Source organism: Urocitellus parryii, chromosome 9, assembly GCF_045843805.1.
Source record: "Urocitellus parryii isolate mUroPar1 chromosome 9, mUroPar1.hap1, whole genome shotgun sequence".
Lineage (NCBI taxonomy): Eukaryota > Metazoa > Chordata > Mammalia > Rodentia > Sciuridae > Urocitellus > Urocitellus parryii.
Genome location: NC_135539.1, coordinates 801,475 through 821,838, shown reverse-complemented (window position 1 = coordinate 821,838; position 20,364 = coordinate 801,475). Strand labels below are relative to the sequence as shown.

Here is a 20,364-nt window from a genome sequence, read left to right as displayed (position 1 = left end):
GAAGGGAAACTATAAAATAACTTCAACTGAATAAATATAAACTCACACATACACACATACACACACACACACACACACACACACACACACACACACACATATAAATTTACTGGATGCAGCTAAAGAAGTGCTTAGAAATTTACAGCACCAAAATCCTATAATAAAAGAAAAAAGGTTAAAAACCAAGGACTATTGCAGAGAGGGTCAGACTGGAAGGGAACAGTGTAAGATGTTTTGGATAATAGACTTGGTTAATTATCCTGTTTATGGTGGTGAATGTGAAAATCCAAGTGTGTTAAAATGCACAGAACTACAGATCCCAAATAGTTAATTTTACTTTGAATTAATTTAAAAAATAAAATAAACTTGCTCGCTTAAGAGGTCAATGAACTAAGCTTCTTCCTTAAGAAACTATAAAAAGAAGAGTAAATTAAATCTAAAATAAGATTTTAAAAAAGTAAAAAACAGGGCTGGGGCTGAGTGGTAAAGCACTTGCCTCGCATGTGTGAGGCACTGGGTTTGATCCTCAGCACCACATAAAAAAATAAAGATACTGTGTGTTCATCTATAACTAAAAAAATATATATATATATATTAAAAAAGTAAAAAACCGAAATCAATGAAATAAAAAAAAAAACAGAAAGACAATAGCTACCAGCAATAAAATTGATAATCTTTAGGCAAACTGATCAGGAAGAGCAAAATTATAATCTAAATTATCAGCACCAAGAATTAGAGGGATGACAACACTACACACAATACAAGGCGTACTATGAATGAGTTTGTGACAATAAGACAGTTTAGATGAAATGACAACTTCCTTGAAAAATACAAACCACTGACACTTACTCAAGAATAAACAGAGAACCTTAAATATTCCTGCATCTAATGAAGAAACCAAGTGGTTGAAAACTTCCCCTCATAGGAAACTTCAGGCCCAGATGGCGACACTGGCCAGGAACTACTTAAATAAGAAACAATCCTAGTTCTGCGAAATTAACTCCAGAAAATCAAGGAGAAAGGAATATGTCCCCTCATCCCATAAGGTAAGCATAACCCAACAGCAAACTCAGACAAGAAGATGACAACCATTCAGGTACACACATACAAAAACCCTTAACAAAGTTATAGCCAGTCAAATCCAACACTGTACGTGAAGTGCCACATTAGGTGGCATTAACCTGAGCTGACCACCATGGATGAGAGCTTCCTGGAGAAGGTGGCTTCTGGGGGACCTTGACAGACGAGCAGAATTCTAATTAGGTGATGATGTTGGTAAGAGAAAATGGCAGGACTCCCCAAGAACCAGTGGGTGTGCTGGCACCAACCATGGTGGCTGCAGGGCTTCCAAAAAGCTCCTGTTCTTGGGAACAGTCCCAGACACAGGGCTGAGCCCTCAGGACCCCCAGCCAAAACTGACTATTCCAGAGTTAGACACACTACCAAGTTGAGCCATCAGATTTCTTGCCCAAGAATTTGAAATGGAATGGAAAGAGATTCCAGCCTGGGATCAGCTGCTTTCTAGCAACCCCGGGGTCCTTGAGCAGCTCGAGAGGCCTGCTATAGGCTTTCCCTTCAAGCTTAACTATTGAGACAGTTTCTGTTGCTGGCAACCAAGAGAGGGTGGAGAGCCCGAGAGCACCATGACAGCCACCACGGCTCTCCTCTGAAGGATCTATGTCATCGCATAAAAATCTGGAAACCCCTGGGCCAGAGCCAAGAGCTGGCTGAAGGAAAGCCCTAAGAATCAGATCAAGCTGGAAAGGCACCTACCTTGACCGGTACCGGACCCGACATGACTGTGCAGAAGGGTGGAGGTCAAGGGAGAGGGGCGGCCCTTCAGGCTTCGGAGTGGGAATGACCCATGTCAGAGCTCTCAATGGAGAGAGCCTCTGGCAGTGCTACAGGGGTGAATTACAAAACAGCATGTGCTTGACCCTTCTGGGAGGCTCATGATCAGTCCAGGCCTGAGACAATGGCCACTGGAATGACAGGCCCAGACCTTGCTTGCTTCCGTGTCTTGGTTCTCACCTCCCACCTGGCTTAGAGCCAGGCACTGGGTGGACACTCAGAACGTAAGTCTGGACACTCAGAACGTAAGTCTGCTGGTGACGGGCTGGAAAGAGGACTGAAGGAATCTGATGTGTGCTAGAGCAAAGGGGGGAAAGAGCTAACGCCATGCCTTTCGAGTCTGTTGGCCACTGCAACTAGACAGGAGTGCAGAGGTGTTCGTCTATGGGGTGCCAGCACACAGTGTCAGGTGTTCTGAAAGACCCTGGTAAGCGTCCCCAGCACACAGCCAGCGGAGTCCAGGCTACAGAGCTGGCATGGGTGGGGGAGCCCAGGGAGCGGCGGGCAACCTCGGTAGGAGCCAGCAGGCCCCGTGGAGTTTGGTCTCCTTCCAGGAACCAAGGCCCACGGTGCCAGCTGCCGGGCCAGGAGCTGCGGGGGACTTCAGAAGCCACTGGAAACCCTATGTACTCCCACTTGGGTATGCAGAGGTATCTTTTTTGGAAAAAAAAAAAAAAAAAGATGAGAAACTGGTAGCATGAACCATGTTTGAAAAGGAAAGTTGGGGGAGAGGGTGGGAAGAGAGTTTCATCACTGTACCTTTCACCACTTATTTCTCACGATGGACAATTTAAATAGTTATGTCAAACATGCTTTCAAGTCCGTAGTCGCAGGCTTAGTGAAAACCAACTCCACCTCCTCCCCAAAGGCTGACGAGAAACCTCGGAGGCGGACTTGACGTGATGTCTCATCCGTGCCCAGCGAGCTCTGGGAGGGGGCCAGAGGGAATATTCCAGAACCCTCCTGAGGAGATTCTGATGTGGAGGTTTCCCAAGTGCCTGGTCAGGCCAAGAAGGCCAACACCAGGGCTGTCCCCAGCAGTGGCGGTGACGGGAAGTCCCAGTGGACTATCAGCTCCAGAGGGGCTGGGCCTGGCCCCGCAGCCTCCGCGGGGGAGGCCAGAGACCACACCTTTCTTCAGAAAGGAAACCCACGTTTCCACAAAACCCACCCAGGTTTACTTTAGCTCTGAACCCACAGCAAGAACCCGAGCATTATAAATAGCCAGACCCAGGTCACAGTGAGACTGGCTTCAGTTCTGACGTGGGAAAGCAGTCCTCAGTCAGGCAGCTGCAAAGCCAGGGTGGACAGAAAGCCACCGTGTGAAGACAGTCCCACTGGTGAGACATGGACACTCAGACCTCTCCCCTGTTGTGAGTCACCGATTCCTGGGGCTTCAGTCTGGGCTGAAACACCTGAGAAACCCTGAGGAAGACTAAAGAGCAGTTTTACAGAAGCTGCCCGTGGAAGCCAGAAAGGAAATTCCTCCCCAAAGCCCTCTCTTCCTCTGTGCAGAGGGAGGGACGCTGCAGAGCGGCCAGTGGCGGGCGGAAGGGGACAGAAGTGCACCCACCTTTGTTATGAGACATGGCGTACAGGAGGCAGAGCACGAAGAGGGCATGGTAGTCGTCGTCGGGGCTGTCCAGGGCGTGGAAGACCATATCCAGGAAGGGTCTGGAGGAGACAGGGAGGAGCATGAGCCTCAGGCACAGATGGACATCTCCCCTCTCGTCCACTCACAGGGCGCCAGCAGACCTTGCTCTCATAGCGCTGCGCTCTGAGGCGGTACCACTGTGGGGACTCTACTATATGCCCAGGCAGTACCAGGCACTGGGGAGCCTAGAACAGATGAAATGGACACTACAAATGGAAACTGCCGTCTTCAGGGGAAACTGACCAGAAAAGAGACTGTCTTGTCACTCAACCACCTTTCACCAGATGTCCTGACACTGGGAACAATGACACCAAAGTTCCAGCTCTTTGCCTTCCTGTGCCAGTTAGCAGAGACGGAGAACCACACACATCATGACTTCAAGATGATGAACACAGGGCCGCGTGACACACAGTAGGACCACACGAGGGCCAGGCAACAGTGGGGGCCAGCTGAAGGACGGCGACTCTGGCGCCACACTTTTTGGTTCAAATTCTGACCCTGCCTCTTCACAGTCGCTGACCCTGGGCAAGCCACTGCCCAGCTCCCCTCTCCCACCTGGAAAAGGGCAGAACCTGCAGGTCACTGTGAGACCACAAAGGGGGACTCCTAGGCGGGAGCGGGGCCAGCACTGTGGGCAGCTGCTATCTCTACCTTCAATATCCCAAGGGCACTGCGCCCGATTTCCTTTTGGCAGGGTACTGGCACAGGGATTCCGGGGACCAACATTCCCTGACTGAGAAACCCACTGGGAGGTCTGTGGCCCCTGATGCTCTGTGGGTGAGCTCTAAGTGGTGGCTGCAACACTGGAAATCACACATCCCAAACGCCACCCCTTCAAGGCAAAGACTCTTCATACAAGGATGACTCTGGATACCAGGTGGAGACCAAGAGACCAGAGCACCCGGTGAGCACCCGGTGAGTGACCCAGGGCACAATTAACCCCTAGAGGGTCACACAGGCCGTTATCAATCCTGAGCGTCTAGTGGAGTGAGCCTGGGAGAACAGTCGCTGCGTAATCTTTCAAACTCTTTTGAATTCTGAACTCCATAAATACACCATCGATACAAAATGTTAAATTAAAAAAAAAAAAGTAAAAGAAAAGTACACTGGCTATAGGATTTCAAATAAACATGTGACACACAAAAATTAAAAAAAAACCAAACCTTTAAAGGGGACCCTGACATTTGGACTCCATGTCTCTGGAGCCCCAGATGAGGCACCAACTTTCCTACGTTAACAGTTTTGCCTTGTGTAGGTCGGGTTTCTACAAGTTTCCAGTGATAACTTCAATACTTAAGAGCAAGAGAAAGTACAAACCATTTTTTGTAAACCATCTGCTTGAAATTTGGATTATAATTTTCTTTTGGGAATAATCTGAACAACCAAGTACGAGAGCAGGAAGGATATGCTTTATGCAATGAAGTATTACGAGGCCACCAAGCACTTGATTCATAAAGAGTACAGATGATGAAGTGGAAAAGATGCTTAGGCTTGATATTAGATGGAAAAGGAAGGATAAAGAATTCCCAGGAAACTGGCACTGAACGACTGATAAGAGATAAGCAAAATGACAATAACAGTGGCCTTTGAACATCAGGATCAGGGACAATTTTTGTTCCTTCTTATGCTTTTTAGGATCTTTTCCACATTTTCTGAGTGTATATCACTTTCGTACTTTTTCATAGCTCTTTTAGAGTCTACTTTCTGATCTTCTTGGTAGCAGGGACTGAACCAAGAACACTCACCGCCGTGCACATGCCCAGTCCTTCTCATTTCTGAGTTTAAGACAGTCTCACTAAATTGCTGAGGCTGGGCCTCCCCCTCAGGCTCTAGAGTCACTGGGATTACAGGCCTGTGCCACAACACCCGGCTTAACACTTTTTTTTTTTTTTTTAAAGAAAAGAAACAATGTTTTGAATGTTTTTAGTTTGTTAGGTCCTATACTTAACCCTGAATTCAGACAGAGCCCATAATTATACTAGAAATATAAGAACAGATCCATTTCTACTATGCTGTATCTTTGGGCAAGGAGGTCAATGTCAAGATTCACTTTATGACCTGGAGAACAAGCAGCCATCTTCCCCCACTCTCAGCATGCCCCTGCCTCAGCGCTGGGAAGTGAGGAAAGAGGGCTGCCTCAGTCTCTGACAAGTGGCAACTCAATATTTTTCAAAACAGACACAATGCTCCACCCTGGCCAGTCTCTCCATGGAGGAGCAGGGACCTGGCCTGAAGCTTCCCAGGTCTGCAGATGGCCTGACTCATGGCGCTAAGGCCTTTCCACTAAAATTCAGGGGAAAAAAGTATCAGCTTCAACATTGAAGCATTCTGATCTGCTTCTTACGGAAGGGGAGCAACACACAGGTATTTTTTTTCTTTAGAAAAGCTACAAATTTATGATATTAAGCAAAGTATATGCCTCTTTTGTTTCCACATATTAGAACCTCAGAAGCAAACACAGCCTCACAGCATTCACTTAGAAGCTGCAGGTAATATTCTCCTTAGTTTCCGCCTCTCCTCCACCACTAGTCACTTAGGTTTCCAGTTATCCACATTCTAACTAGGGCTATGCCAACCATCAAAGCTTGTCCCTAACTTCTGTGCTTAGAATGACTTCCTTAATTCTCAGAGCTTCAGGAGCTATGTATTTTGTTGTTGTTGTTGTTGTTAGCAGATTAAAAAGTTCTTTATAAGTCGTAACAATTGTACACTCACACTGAACATATTCTCATGGTTTCTTGTTTAACAAAAACTGAAAATGGCTCTCTTGCACATCTGATAAAAAAAAAAAAAGAAATCCCATCTGTTAGATAACTGAAACATGTGTCACGTAGAGCTGTGGAGGGGAAAAAAAAATCAGTGGGCTTCAACTCTTCACCGTCAGCTGGCTTAGTAAACAGGATGGGGTGAGCACTCGAGACCCCGCTCAGGCAGTGAACATGTGGTGTTCATACGGAATCTCTGCAGGGAGCTACGCAGAGGGTTGCTTGGTGAGGAAGGAGTCACCCGTGAAACAAAGAAGCCCTCCTAGCAGTGCAGTGAAGACCGTTCTGTAGGGTGGCACAAGATTTAAGGAGATGTAACTTCACAGACCAGCACTGAAATGACCGATGGGGCCAAGCTCAACGGTGGGCAGCAGCACTGGACCACGCTGGCTGAGTCCTGAGGCAGCCCTCTGGATGGTGGTGAATGAATGATCAGGGAGACCTCCTGAGAGCTGCAGGGGTGAGGTGTGCTGGGGGGGGGTGCCGTATGCCGGCCCTCCTCTCTCCAAGGGGTGAGGTCCAGGGCCCCTGACCTCCCTGCCGCCCCTGCTCCTCCTTCCTGAGCCGAGCCTCACACACCTGCTCCACTGCACGCCCGCAGAGCACGTGGCCGCAGCGCTCTTCTCCTCGTCGGTGGTGTTCTGCTCCTGCAGGGAGGAGCTGGCGGCCAGCTCTGAGAGCTTGCGCTCCATGATCACCATCTCAATCTCTGCAAGAGACGTGGAGACTGATGAGCCCAGAGGGCTTTACAGACCTAGAGGCGTAGACATAAGCACGTTAGAAAATAAGCATGCGCACATCACTCCTAACAGGTCAAGCAGATGTTCAGCAGCTCAGCACCAGCACCAGGCTGGGGAGAAGCAGGACAGCCAGAACCGTTCACCTTGGCAACACCAGGAAACATGACCCTAATTTGGACAACAAAATACTATTTGCAATCATTTACTTTATTTCATGATTTTAAAAAGGTATTTTACTTTATCAATACCACATTTCCTTCCCAAAGGATCTGCGGCAGCTTAGAAGACAGGACATGTGGTTACAAAGACCTGACCAACCCACGGCAGCGTGTGAAGCTGCCGACCGCGCACGGGAGCTGTGTCCTCCTTTCCACTCTCCTTCTGGAAGGCACCGGGAGGCTAGGAACCGCATTTCACATTTTCCCCAAGTAAATCAGAGTGATGTATAGCAACGACTTAAGCATGATGTGCTTTTCTGTTTTCAGAAAAAGCTGGGACCTCTAGAGAAAAACATCTGGAACTAAAGGTGGACAGACAGCTGGGCTTCCAGGGGTCCCTGCCATAGGACCTCCTTGTGAGGACAAGGACTTTCTCAGCCAGTGTCTGAACGCAGGTACAGACCACTTCCCCCATAACAGGAGACGTGCTGAGGGGGAGACGAGATGGGGAGGGGGAGACGTGCTGGGGAGGGGGAGACGTGCTGGGGAGGGGGAGACGAGATGGGGAGGGGGAGACGTGCTGGGGAGGGGGAGACGAGATGGGGAGGGGGAGACGTGCTGGGGAGGGGGAGACGTGCTGGGGAGGGGGAGACGAGATGGGGAGGGGGAGACGAGATGGGGAGGGGGAGACGTGCTGGGGAGGGGGAGACGAGATGGGGAGGGGGAGACGTGCTGGGGAGGGAGAGACGTGCTGGGGAGGGGGAGACGTGCTGGGGAGGGGGAGACGTGCTGGGGAGGGGGAGACGTGGAGAGAAACCTGGGCTGTTTCCAGGGGCTGAGTGAGCACACCTGGGGCTCCCCCGTGGCCCCACCCCCAGGCCTCCTAGCTGGCCTCTGCATCCTTCCTTGGCCTCCTTGTTTTCTCCACACCAACCTGAGGGATTTTTAAATGGGAATTAGCTGCTGAAACTCTTGGTGCCTGTCCACTCTGTTCCGGGTGAAATTCACATGGCATCCCGGCTGGTCCCTCCACCTCCGCCCTGTGGGCACCCCATGCTCCAGGTGAGCCAGCTTTCTACTGCATCTCAATGCCCTCAGCTTCTTGTGCCCCAGGGTCTTTGTAGAGCCCTTCCCTCTACCCGAGAGGCTCTTGCCCTTGGTCTTCTCTGCACAGGAGTGACTCAGTCCCGTCCTCTGACACTCAGATGTCCTTTCCACCTGCTTTTCGTTTACTTCCTTTTAAATGATTAGCTGCATATTTTGCTCAGATTTCATTTCTTTTTCCCAACTTTTTTTTTTAAGTTTTAAATGACCACAAGACCGTTATTTTATTTATTTTTATGTGGTGCTACAGATTGAACCCAGTACCTCACACGTGCGAGGCAAGTGCTCTACCCCGGCCTGGCCCCCAGCCCTCCTCTGTGGTAGGGCCCTCCTACCTTAAGTTGCCAGGGGTAAATCCTCCAGGCCTGACACTTTCTCAGACTTTCCTTGATCTGATCAGGGACTTTGAGAAGTCCCCCATCCTGGGTCGACCTGGTGCTTTTCTGACAGTTAGACTGAGGTGAGGTTTGTGGAGAGGAAGATGACAGAGAAGTGTGCTTCTCACAGCGTCGTCTCCAAGGGACACACCAGCAACATGGCTGAAGATGCTGATGTGGCTGTTTAACAAGCTGACATTCATCAGTGTGCCCACTGCCACGTTCCTTTCCTCTCTTCCTTACCACGCTTAAAGAGTGGAGCTGTGTTCTACCTCCTTGGGGGTCCACATAAACGATCTGCAGTTATTCTACCCAGGGGATTTGTCCTCTCTACCTTTCCTTTGATCTTACTAGTTTTTATAACTACCTGGATCTTATATTATCTGTTTTTTCCATGGTTTACTCTCAGTGGACTGAGGCTTCGCAGGAGAAGCCGTCCCATCCGTCCTGTTCCTCCTGTATCTCCAGAGCCAACCCAGGGGCTGGCAGAGCACAGGTGCACAGTGACTCTCTCTCGAGTGGACATATGGATGGCTGCACTGACGGAGCCCAGGGAAGTTTCGGCAGTCAGCAGGGCAACGTGTCGCTGTGGCTGTGACGAGTGGCAGGGGCGGTCCACAGCTGATTCAGATCTGTGATGGATGTGCACACAGTTTCCTTCCAGGAGACACCTGACCCCACCACTCTTCCTGGACTGTTAGTGGGACTGTGAGTGCAGCCCCCGGGGAGTGCAGGCCACACACCTGCCCCGGGCCGGGTCTCTGGGAGGCCCACTCTCCAGAGTACCCTGCCCTTTTGATCTGAAGGCAGATCCAAAGATGAGAGGCTCCCACGGGGTGGTCCCCATTACACGCTGGGAGCCAAGAATGACTTTTAAGTGTTCTCTGGACAAACTTTCTGTCTATATGGTTTCAGAGTTGTGTTTTTGTTTTTGTTTTTTGGATGGGCATTTTAAGAAAATTCTAGCCGTACAGAAAGTCATTCTTTGGTGCATATTAATACACTGAGTGAGGGTAAATTTAAGGAAAAGCCAGTTCAGAGAAAGCTGGGTCAGCAGCAGCCCAGGCAGTGCAAGCACAACAGCTCCTGGCTCCCTGCACACTCCTGGCCCAGACGCCCGCGGCGCCCGGCCACCCCGGCTTCTCCAGTGGGGTCGGCTGCCCCAGGGGGTTGCAAGATGACTCACTAGCTAGCAGCTCCTTTTACCGTTTGAACTGTCCTCATCCTTAACATGGCTACTTTGTGTGTTTTAAGCCATACAAAGGATTAGCACAGTGATACAAATATGTATAATTTACCATAAATAACCGTATGTGTTCTTGGGAGATGCAGGCTTAAATCTTATGTGTTTGCATTTACTGATAAAGCTTGCCATCAAAGACATCGGAAGTCTACCCGGGAAACTGTGAAGCCAACCTCCTGCCGACCGCTGACCTCACCAGCCTCCACAGGCCCATCTCCCCTGGGCCACACACCTGCCCCGGGCCGGGTCTCTGGGAGGCCCACTCTCCAGAGTTCACTTCCCAGGCACAGCCCTGCCCCTCCTGGCTGACATGGTGGGAACGCAGTTCCCGGGACTCCTCGAGGTCACAGCAGCGAGCCCCCGACCCTGGTGGAAAGGCCAGGCCTCCACGACAGGCGTCCCCCTTTCATCTGTTCATCTCCCTGGACTACACAGAAGTCTGGAGCAGGGAAGTCCGTCTGTCCAGCGCTTGTCGGTTTTTTTAAAGCAGCTCAACCTTTGTATTTCTGCAGAGCTGGGGAGGGAGCCCAGGGTCTCACACATGCTGGGCAAACGCACAACTGGACACAGCCTCAGTCCCTCCATGTTAATCTGAATGACAGCTCTGCAGGGCTTGCTCCATGACGGCAGGTGACAGCAGCCTGCTCCAGGTGAAAGCTGGTGGATGCCTCAGGCACTCCACTGACGCCCCTTTTTGGAATCCTGGGGTTTCACAAAAATCTGCCTGAAAACCACTGGTTTGGTCCAGACCTGGACACTGTTCTGAGGAACGGCGCCCGGATGTGCAGTGGCTCTTGACACAGCTTCATGTGTGGCAAAGCCGGGACTGTCCCCACCCCTCACCCCTAAAAATGCAGGGTGAAAGCTAAAACTAGGCCCCTTGAGCCACATCACGCCCTGGCCCAGGACAAGGCCCTCTCCACACAAATCGAGGTCTGTAAATCTCAGCTGTGCCCCCCAGGCGCTCCCAGGGCACCCCACCCTCGCCCTCAAGCCAGCAGAGCTGTGGAAGGAGCTGTTCCACTCAGATCAGTTTCCAGATGAGGGAGATCAGTTCTCCAAATGCCCAAACAGGTTCGTTCCCCACCCCATTTGCTTTTTAAAAAATGTTTTATTTCTGGTTGTAGATGGATACAATACCATTGCTTTATTTATCTGTCATTTATTTATTTATTTATGTTTACGTGGTGCTGAGATTCGAAGCCAATGCCTTAAGCATGACAAGCAAGTGCTCTACCACTGAGCCCACCCCCCCACCCCCCCACCCCCGCCTTTTGAACAATGCTATTCACCACTCTTAAGGTGCCAGATCTCACCTACGGGTGAAATGCTACCTAGGTGCAGAAGTGGCAGGTAGGAGGTTTGCGAGGAGAGGTTCTCCCCAGATTCTCACTGCTCTGAAAGAGACACCACAGCCATCTTTAGAGGAGGATGCTGAAGAGGACCAGCCTGGCTGATGATTTAGGGTCTTGACGAACCCCTTGCCATGCCGCACCAGGTCTGGCGTGGTTCTGTGCTGCCTTTTGGGCCCCTCCTCCCACTTGTCCCTGCCGACACGGTCCCTGTGCTGGTGCAGCCCAGCTTTCCTCCCAGGGGCCACGTGCCACACTGCTGCCACCAAGGAGCAGTTCAGTGGGCTCATGTGGACTGATTTCCACAGGGACCTGGGGCTGATGACGGACCCTCAGAGGGGTCCACCTGACCTCGGTCGCAAGGTGAGTCACTTCTGCTTTGGCAGACCTAGCCCCGCACCTCCACGCGTTTGCCTGCGTGCTCTCTGTCCTGCAGGTGCACTGCCTGCACAGCTTGTTTGATCATTTTAGTCAACTGTCTTTTTCCACTTAAATGCAGTTTAAAAGAAAAGTTTAAATCACTATTCCAACCTTCAACCTAGCAGACCCACTAGGAGCAATTCATCTGGTAGATACACCTTCGACAACAGGAAAATGCATGTGTACAAGGGTAGTTAATGCAGTATTTTTATAACCCCCAAAAACTGGAAAGTCCCTAAATGTCCTGCAAAAGAGGTCGGTACACGCACAGTGCAGGTGTTAAAGGAATGGGGAAGAGCCCTGTGGAGGGAGGGAGAGACTTCCAGAGCCACTGGTGAGCAGAAAGCACCCACACGGCCCACGGCCCTGTGGGCAAGCTGGGCACGAACACCAGCCACCTCGACGCACGCGTGCTCACAGAAAGAAACAGAAGACAGACTGCAGACAAAGAAGGGGCGAGATGGCAGGCGTGCGGGAGGGGGCACACTCCTTTCAACACACCTTTTTGCACAGTTGTGTTTGTTTTATACACTTTCACAGTTTTATATTTTGTAATATGTCCCATCTCGGTCTTCTGAAAGGACCAAAAAGCAAAGACATTCCAGTAGCAATGAGAACACTTGGTGCCAGTTCTTTCAACTGCCCATTGAAAGGAAAGAGGGCTTTCCAGAGAAATGGCTAATGGCAAGAATGAGCAGACGAGGTGCAAGATGAAGTGCAAGATCTCCACAGGCCAGGAAGGCAAGGGGGCTCACCACAAGGACACACAGCCAGCTGGAAAGGTCCCCATGGCCTAGTCTGGGGCGACTTAAACACCAAAATCATTAAATAGAGTAATGAAATATAAACCATTAGAAAGATGAAGACCATGACCTTAAAAAGTAAATAAGAGAAGATGGGACCTCGCACAACGCAGTGACCAAGGCAGACTTTCCAACTCTCCGCAGAGCAGTCTGCTGCTGCAGAGCCGTCACTCTGTGATCGTCACGGTGAAGACTGGGTCAGGGGAGAACCATCAACGGATGTCAAAGCTAAGCAGGAATTGTAAAGAGCTGCATTATCTCAAACTGTCCCCCAGGACTGCTTACTAGTTGTAAAAAAAAAAAAAAAAAAAAAGAGAGAAAGTTATTACGTAGTAGGGAAGCTTGCAACACATTAACCAGGTGACCAAAATGAGCATCACCAGAAAAGACAGAAGGATACCAGGTGCCTCCTGATGTGACACCCTGAAAGGACACGGCATCGCTCCAGCCAAGCCTGCAGGACCGCAGTCTAATCACAGGAAACGTCAGGCCTCACGGCACAAAGGAGCAGAGGGGTCTGCAGTTTTCAAAAAAGTCGGCACTGGGGCTGGGGCACAGGTCACCTTAGCACATGATGCGTACGCAGGGCCCTGTGCTCTACCCCCAGCACAAAGGGAAACAACTCCACAGAGAGAGAGACGCCAGGGCGGGGACGGGCTCCAGAGGTAAGAGGCTGGAGCCTCGACAAGGGCAGGCACCACCAACCTGGACTCCCACACACACCACTAGAACGCGGAGAGAAGGGAGGACGACGGAGCCGTGACTGTGGTGCAGCACGGCGACACTGTACCCAGCCAACGCACGCTGAAACTTTAGGAGAAAAGGGACAGGATGGACGTCACTTGTTCCTCGAACAAGCAGGTGGAGGGGAGTGCGCCGAGAGCACGAGAGTCAGGCCGTCAACCTTCTGCTCTGCATCCCTCTGTGCTGTTTGAGTGTTTGTAAGAACAACACCTGTGTATTACTTTTTTAATTACTAAGATCAGCAAAAATATTTCCATTTCAAAAACAAAACACGAAACCAGAACAGCAACAGACAAGCACCGTAGGAGTCCACCTAGGTGAGGTCCCTCGAGTGGAAAGTCTAGGAGATGGAAAGTAGAGCGGTGGCTGCCACAGGCGGGGGCAGCGGATGGGGCATCCGTTGGGTACAGAGGTTCAGTTGTGCAAGAAGAGAGTTCCGGAGAGAGACGGTGGTGACGGATTTATAACCCTCGGGCACCACTGCACACTTAAAATGGCTAAGACGGCCAACCTGACGTTGGACGTGTGTCTCAAAAGGCAGCAAAGCCCCATCTCTCAACCGGCCGTCCGGGCAGGGCCGTGCCGCCCTGAAGAGGCCCGGGGGCCTTGGCACCCACGGACAATGACTTCTGCCTCGTGATGTGACGGCTCTGGTGCCCTCCTCGGCCTTCCCCATCACAGCACAACCCGTCAACTCTCCCAGGGGGACATGTTCTAACCCGACTAGCATTTGGTAGATGAAGTGCTTGTCAGGGACGTGGCAGCCACAACCTCCCAGTGGCCTTTGAATTTACAAATGCAAGGATTTCTCAATCGGCCTCTGGGTACTATGCACCAGGAATCGCAGCGAGATGACGATGGAAGAGGGAAGGGAGAGCGGAAGGGGCCTTCCGAGGAGGGCTGGGGAGGGCGGATGAACTGCTGGTTACCCCAGAATTAAGAGGAGGACTGCGTGCTGTTGGCTGGCTCTGGAGCAGTTTCAGGAAGCAAATGGTTCCTGACAGTAAGTGTGTTTGCTTGCACTGAGAGTACGGGAGACCCTTCCTTTGCTCCTTAGAGTCTCCGACTGAGAAGGGGATTGGGCTGAGAACGGTCTCTGGGAAGCTGTTCTTACGAGTGATCCTAGTTCACCTTCCATCTTCCGCCTCACACCAGTTAAATCCACTGCAGGAGCTGACACCCACGGCTCCATATCATGCCAGGCCCACTTCTCCCCCCATCTTCCCACTCTGTCACACACTCATACCCACATGCTTCATTTATTAGTGACAGATCCCCATGGCAATTGCCTGGGGATCTAGGCACAGAACCCACCCAACCAGTCTCAAATGCCCCTTCAGTTCTTCACCCTGTCCTGCATCTTGGCCAGGGTTCCAACACAGTGTCCTTGAACCTTAAGCTAAAACCTGTGGGGTGAATGCTCTATGATAGCCTGAAGCCTGGGCATGAGATAGCCCGCTCCACAGGTGGAGAAGCACAGAGAAGGCAATGCCTGGCCCAGAGTCACAGAGCTGCGCAGGGGCAGGGCTGGGATTCAGACCCCAGCTTCCTGACAGTCTCTGGCTCGCTCAATCAGAATGCTACCAGTCTTCACCAGGTGAGCCGGCAATGAGGTAAGATTCCATTTAACTCCAGTGGAGACTTGAAGAAAAAAGAAAGATGCAAAGCTGGGGGTCCAAATTTGCAGGGACCCCGAGTTCCAATGGGCCAGGCAGGTCCAGTCATTCCAGCTGCTTCTCTCCATGCCCTTTCTGGAGTTCCAGGAGAAGAGAAGCCCGCGCAATGGACTTCCGCCTGGTCCACGGCAAAAAAGCCAAAGCCAAGCCCTGCTGGTGGAACAAGAAGTTCACAGGATCCAATCTCTCGTCTCAGATGTCTTATGAGGTTACTACTCTGAGTAAATCCCAAACGAGAGAACTGTCCTTTCAGACTGAAGGGTGACTAAGAAATGGGCCAGCATCCTGGGATGTTGGGCTTCCTGGACAGCGTGAATACTCTGTTAGCTACAGGGACCAGGACATCTCTTTTCTTCTTTTAATACTCGATTTCTGCAAATTTAGGGGCCCTGTGATTTCTTGCTTTCACAATGAGTCACTCATTACTTGGGGCCTGAGGTAGAGCACATCTCTTTGCAAACTGGGGATGGAGTGGACGGGCCAGGGTGCACATTCACCTCACACAGCGTCCGCGTCTGGGCTCAAACGTGGAGGAGGTGTGAATTCTGGGTGCTACAATTTAAAAAACACATTAATGCCACATTCAAATCAGGTCATGGCAAAACTGAAACTCGTAACACATGCCTGTTTTACGCTTTTTTTTTTTTTTTAAGAGAGTGGGAGAGAGAGTGGAGGAGGGGGGAAGAGAGAGAGAGAGAGAGAGAGAGAATTTTTTTAATATTTTTTAGTTCTCGGTGGACACAACATCTTTGTTGGTATGTGGTGCTGAGGATCGAACCCGGGCCGCACGCATGCCAGGCGAGCGCGCTACCGCTTGAGCCACATCCCCAGCTCCTTACACTGTCTTTTTAAGTAAAGATTTCACTACTAGAATGGGGGTGGCAGAGATGGGCGGTTAGTGCCAGTATCTTTTTAAGAGTCTCCTGAGTCTCCTGAGTCTGTCACAACCAGATTGTCAACCATCTGTTAGAGATCCAGGGACAACGAAAGAAGCTTGCTAGAGAAGAAATAACGTGGAGAAGAAAATAAGCCACATACCCACCTCAACACAGGAAGGAGAGAGGAGACGGACATCAGAGGGGCAGGGAGTGCCCAGAATGTAGTGGGCCTTTTGGGGGAGACTCTGCTGTTTCTTCTGGCCCTGCACCCATGCCCCTGGCTTCTGAGGAACACACCCCAGATTTTATCAGAGGAGCCACAGTAGGATAGACACCTGTCCCAGGCCTGGCCACCCTGTCCTCTGGTTTGCCACATGAATGAGCAGCACCCGTGGGCCTGACCGCCTTCCAAATCACAGCAATTAACAGCTGTGGGGGGTGTCCAAACTCCAGTCTAAGGAGAGACACTGACCACCTGCACCTTCAAACACAGCGGAACTGAGAGACCACACACGGAACTCGGAAAGCTCCAGAGTGGAAGTGCTGCTGCCCAGGAGGACGAAGCCGTGAACGTGTGTTTATGCACGTGAGTCCAGGGGGAGATGGCAGGACCACCGCATTCTGGAATGATTCATGTGTTCAGGAAATTAGGAAGGCAGCAAAACTGAGGGGGTGTCACCAAGGGTGTCGTCACCCAGCTGAGCTCTAGAGTCAGCATCAACTGCCCATTCGAAGCCTGTGGGGAAATTTCTGGCTCATCTGGCACCATGTGGCCAAGTAGCCTCCTGGAAGCCTGTTTTAGGGGCTGGTTAAACTCTCCCCTGTGCCCTCCCATCCCCACAGTCCCAGCGTGCTGAGCTGGCTTGCCATCCCCGTTCGCAGGGACTGGGCCACCCCGCTGACTAACTGATTATGCTTTGGGGGCCAAGCCTGCCCTGTCCATAGCCCTGTTAGTCAGAGCCGAGGGCTGGCGAGACAGCATCCCTTAAAAGTACTGGAACAAAGGCAGAAGCATCTTTCCAAGACAAATGGAAAAGAACACAGTGTACAAACCGAGGTGAAGTGTCCGTTTCCCCCCAGTGTGGCTATCCGGTGATGGCTAAACCAAGAGGTGAAACAGACAACTTTCTTCCAAGTTAAAAAAAAAAAAAAAAAATCACAAGATGACCCAAATAAGCAAATACAGATGGCTTGCTTTGTGTCAGCCCCTCAACCTCCCCTCCAAGGTGACATTTGTTGGCAAAGGTTCTCCATACTACACACTTTAATCAGAAACCAAAGCCGGCCACAGGTCCCAGTCTCAGAAAGGGATCTGGGTGGCACCAGGGTGACCTGCAATCATGGCATTCACTGACAACTGCTAAGAGGATCACAGTGGGGCCATCGGGGCGGGGCCAGCGCGGTGTGTCCTAGTTGCAGGATCGCAGGCGACCGCCAAAGACCCTGCGCTCCCAGCACTGCTTCAGCAAGGGGCTGTGGCACAGCTTCGGCCGCCCTGGACTGGAGGCTGGGGGAGCTGGCGTCGGTGTGGGTGGCAGGAATGGGCCCCCACCCCAGCAGACCACAGCCAGGCGGCCAAGAGGGGGCTGCCTTTCTCCCGGGAGGCTGCGTTCTTCCCTCCAGCAAACAGAGCTCTCCCCACGGCCACCAAGCACAGAGTCCCATCACCCCTCCCCCAGGGCCTGGGCCACAGCCAGAGGCCCCATCTGTGTGGCTGTGAGCCTGGTCCATGACACAAGTAACTGGCCCACTCTGTGTACTGGACCCCAGAGGAAATGCTCTCCAGTTCAGAGGGTTCAGCATTGAAACAAGAGTGAGAAAAGAAAGCAACCCAACCCCCCGGCCAGGCAAGGGGGACGCATTCTCTGGCCAAGCGCATACCCACCACGCAGCGCACCTCGCTCCAGACAGATGGGGCTGCTAAAGGCTCAGGGGGAGATTTTGTGGACTGAATTTGACTATGGGACTCCAAAAAAATCATAATCTATTAAAAGTATATCATCTCATTAGACCCCTCTCTTTCTTCCACTGTGTACTAGGCACAAACCATTATTCCAAATTATCCGGGAGAAGAACAGCAGCAACGATGATGAAGATGACAATGATGATGGTCATTAGCAGCAGTGAACCCTCTTCCAGCATCAGACAGGGTCAGAGAACTGCTCTGAACAGATCAGATGTGCTGCTACTTTTTTTTTTTTTCCTTTGTGTGGTGCTGGGGATTGAGCCTGGAGCCCTGCCCAAGCTAAAGCAGACACTCTACCACTGAGCTACGTCCCAGCCCTTTTTAAATTTTTATGTTGAGACAGGGTCTCACTAAATTGCTCAGGCTGGTCTTGAACTTGAGATCCCCCTGCCTCACTCTCCTGAGCTGCTGGGCTACCGCCTGTATCGCTGCGTTAGTTCTTTTGATTCTCAGAGTCACACTGCAAAGCAGACACTATTTGTGACCCTCTTTTTACAGATGGGAGACCTTGCTCCAGGTTTCCCACCCCATGAGGTGGACTTGCGCTGGATCTGCTGTGACACAGCCCACAGCTGGCTCCAAACAGCTGGACTGTCCAGAACGAGGTGCACTGGTGGGCATCAGAGAGGAACAGAGGTGTCCATGGACATACACTAGGGAGCAGAGTAGCAGAGAGGACCCAGCCAGCGGCAGCCGGGGCGGGCGGCGCAGAGTGGTGCGGCTGGGGACTCACCTTCGTTCTCCCCACTCGTCTTCGCGCCTTTGGAACCACCCTCTGTACCTTTAGCCTTCTCGGCGTCTTCCTGGGCGTCCTCGGCGGCCCCCTTCTCCTCGTCCTCCTCCTCCCCAACGTTTTTGTAGTTGGGTCTCTTTTGCACCCGCCTCTTGCCCTTGTGCTTGTTCATCTCAAGGGACCGCTCCAGGGACTCAGTGGGTTTAATGAAGCACCGAATGCTGGGCTTGGCCTAGGAGTCCAAGAAAGGAACCCATTAATTGGAACACTGGGATCTTGATGGATGTTTGCAAGCTGCTCCACAGTTTCTGCCTCCTAAACAACAAATGCTACTTCCTCGTCTAATATTATGACTAATATCATTACCATCATCAAAAAATCAAAAAATAGCACCAGTTGCCATTTACTGCTCACTATCCCCATCAGAAATGCCGTGTTTCGCCAGACCAGCTCACACTTCCACGTGTCTGCCGTACCCAAGCTGCTCTACGGCTCTGATTGTGTTGCCTCATTTAAACTGAATGACACCCCTTAAGAGAGTGCAGTTGTCCTCATTTTAGAGATAAGGAAGGCAAAGGTCAGAGACACCAAGTGATCTGCCCAAGGTTACAGAGCCTGGCGGCAGCTGAGCTACCATCTAAACACATACATCTGCACAACCTGTGTCTTTGCTACATACAGCACGATGACATTGCCGTGTCTAAGGAAATCTTTGTTTTATATAAATATGTGTGTGTGTGTGTGTGTGTGTGTGTGTGTGTTGTAGATGGACACAACATCCTTATTTTCCTTATTTATTTATCTATTATTTTTTACGTGGTGCTGAGGATTGAACCTAGTGTGTCACTCAGGCTAGGCAAGCGCTCTACCACTGAGCCCCAAACCCAGCCCAGTAAGTTCGTTTTAAAAGAAACTGTCTCTCACTACAGGAAAGGTACATCAACCTGCCTCACTGTTGTGAAAATAAACAACAAAAGACAAGGCCAGGCTCCCTGGAGGCAGCCACGTGCTGGCTCTCCTCAGGAGGGCGCTCCCCAGCACCAGTGACACAAAGGTGTCCTCTCCACAGAAGACGCTTCTTCCGAGAGGACACAGGGCCCTCACAAAAAATGAGGAAGGCCCCTGTCATCTATAATCCACACCCCATTCTCCTGTATCGCGATCTCCCTAACCACCGCGATACACAGTCCATTTCAAAGTTGAGAAAATAGAGGCCCGAGAGGCTCAGCAACCTGCCCAATGTCAGCTGCCACTCAACTGCAGAGCCTGATTCTGATCCCAGGCCGCTCGACTCCAAAGCCCAAGCCTTGCCTAAAATAGCACCGTGCCGTCAGAAACTCAAACCCAGGTCTCAGCTTAGTATTCTTTTAAAAATATAAGCATATAGATGGGCACTGTGGCACCTGTAGTCCCAGGCTCAGACACTGAGGCAGGAGGATGGCTTGGGCCCAAGAGTTTAAGGCCAGCCATGGATGACATAGCAAGACCTTAAAAAAAAAAAAAAAAAAAAAGGAAAAACATATACATGCAAATTAACCATGTCTAGAAAGGAGTTAAGACGAAAGGAAATTGATTTTTAGTGCAGGATTTTGCTGGATAAGGTTCAGACATCATTCTGTCATTAAGGAAAAAAAAAAAAAGATTTAGAATACACTTTTCCATTATCTTGATGTGGATTATCCATCTTACGAACGTACCCCAAAGAGAAACCGTTTGTATTCCAGGGGCACTATACCTTGCCAATAAGTGCTCTGTGCTCAAGGCACACAGATTAATTTCAATAACACTCAAAACAAAACCCAACTGAGAGCTAAATTAGCATCCAAATCCAAACATTCATTTTTATTTACCCACTTTGGATTAGTCAACCACAAAAATGACAAATAAATTGAGACATGGT

General features: G+C 50.8%; 1 protein-coding gene across 1 annotated transcript in view; it reads right to left on the bottom strand.

The window, feature by feature from the left end:
- The window catches only part of Clec16a (C-type lectin domain containing 16A), a 143,365-nt gene that overhangs the window by 77,704 nt on the left and 45,297 nt on the right, over positions 1–20,364 (bottom strand). Inside the window, exons 10-12 of the mRNA XM_077802656.1 lie at positions 18,465–18,696; positions 6,850–6,979; positions 3,425–3,525 (exon numbers count right to left, since the gene is read on the bottom strand). Of these exons, the coding sequence (XP_077658782.1) occupies positions 3,425–3,525; positions 6,850–6,979; positions 18,465–18,696 (463 nt within the window). The remainder of the gene's footprint in view (positions 1–3,424; positions 3,526–6,849; positions 6,980–18,464; positions 18,697–20,364) is intronic.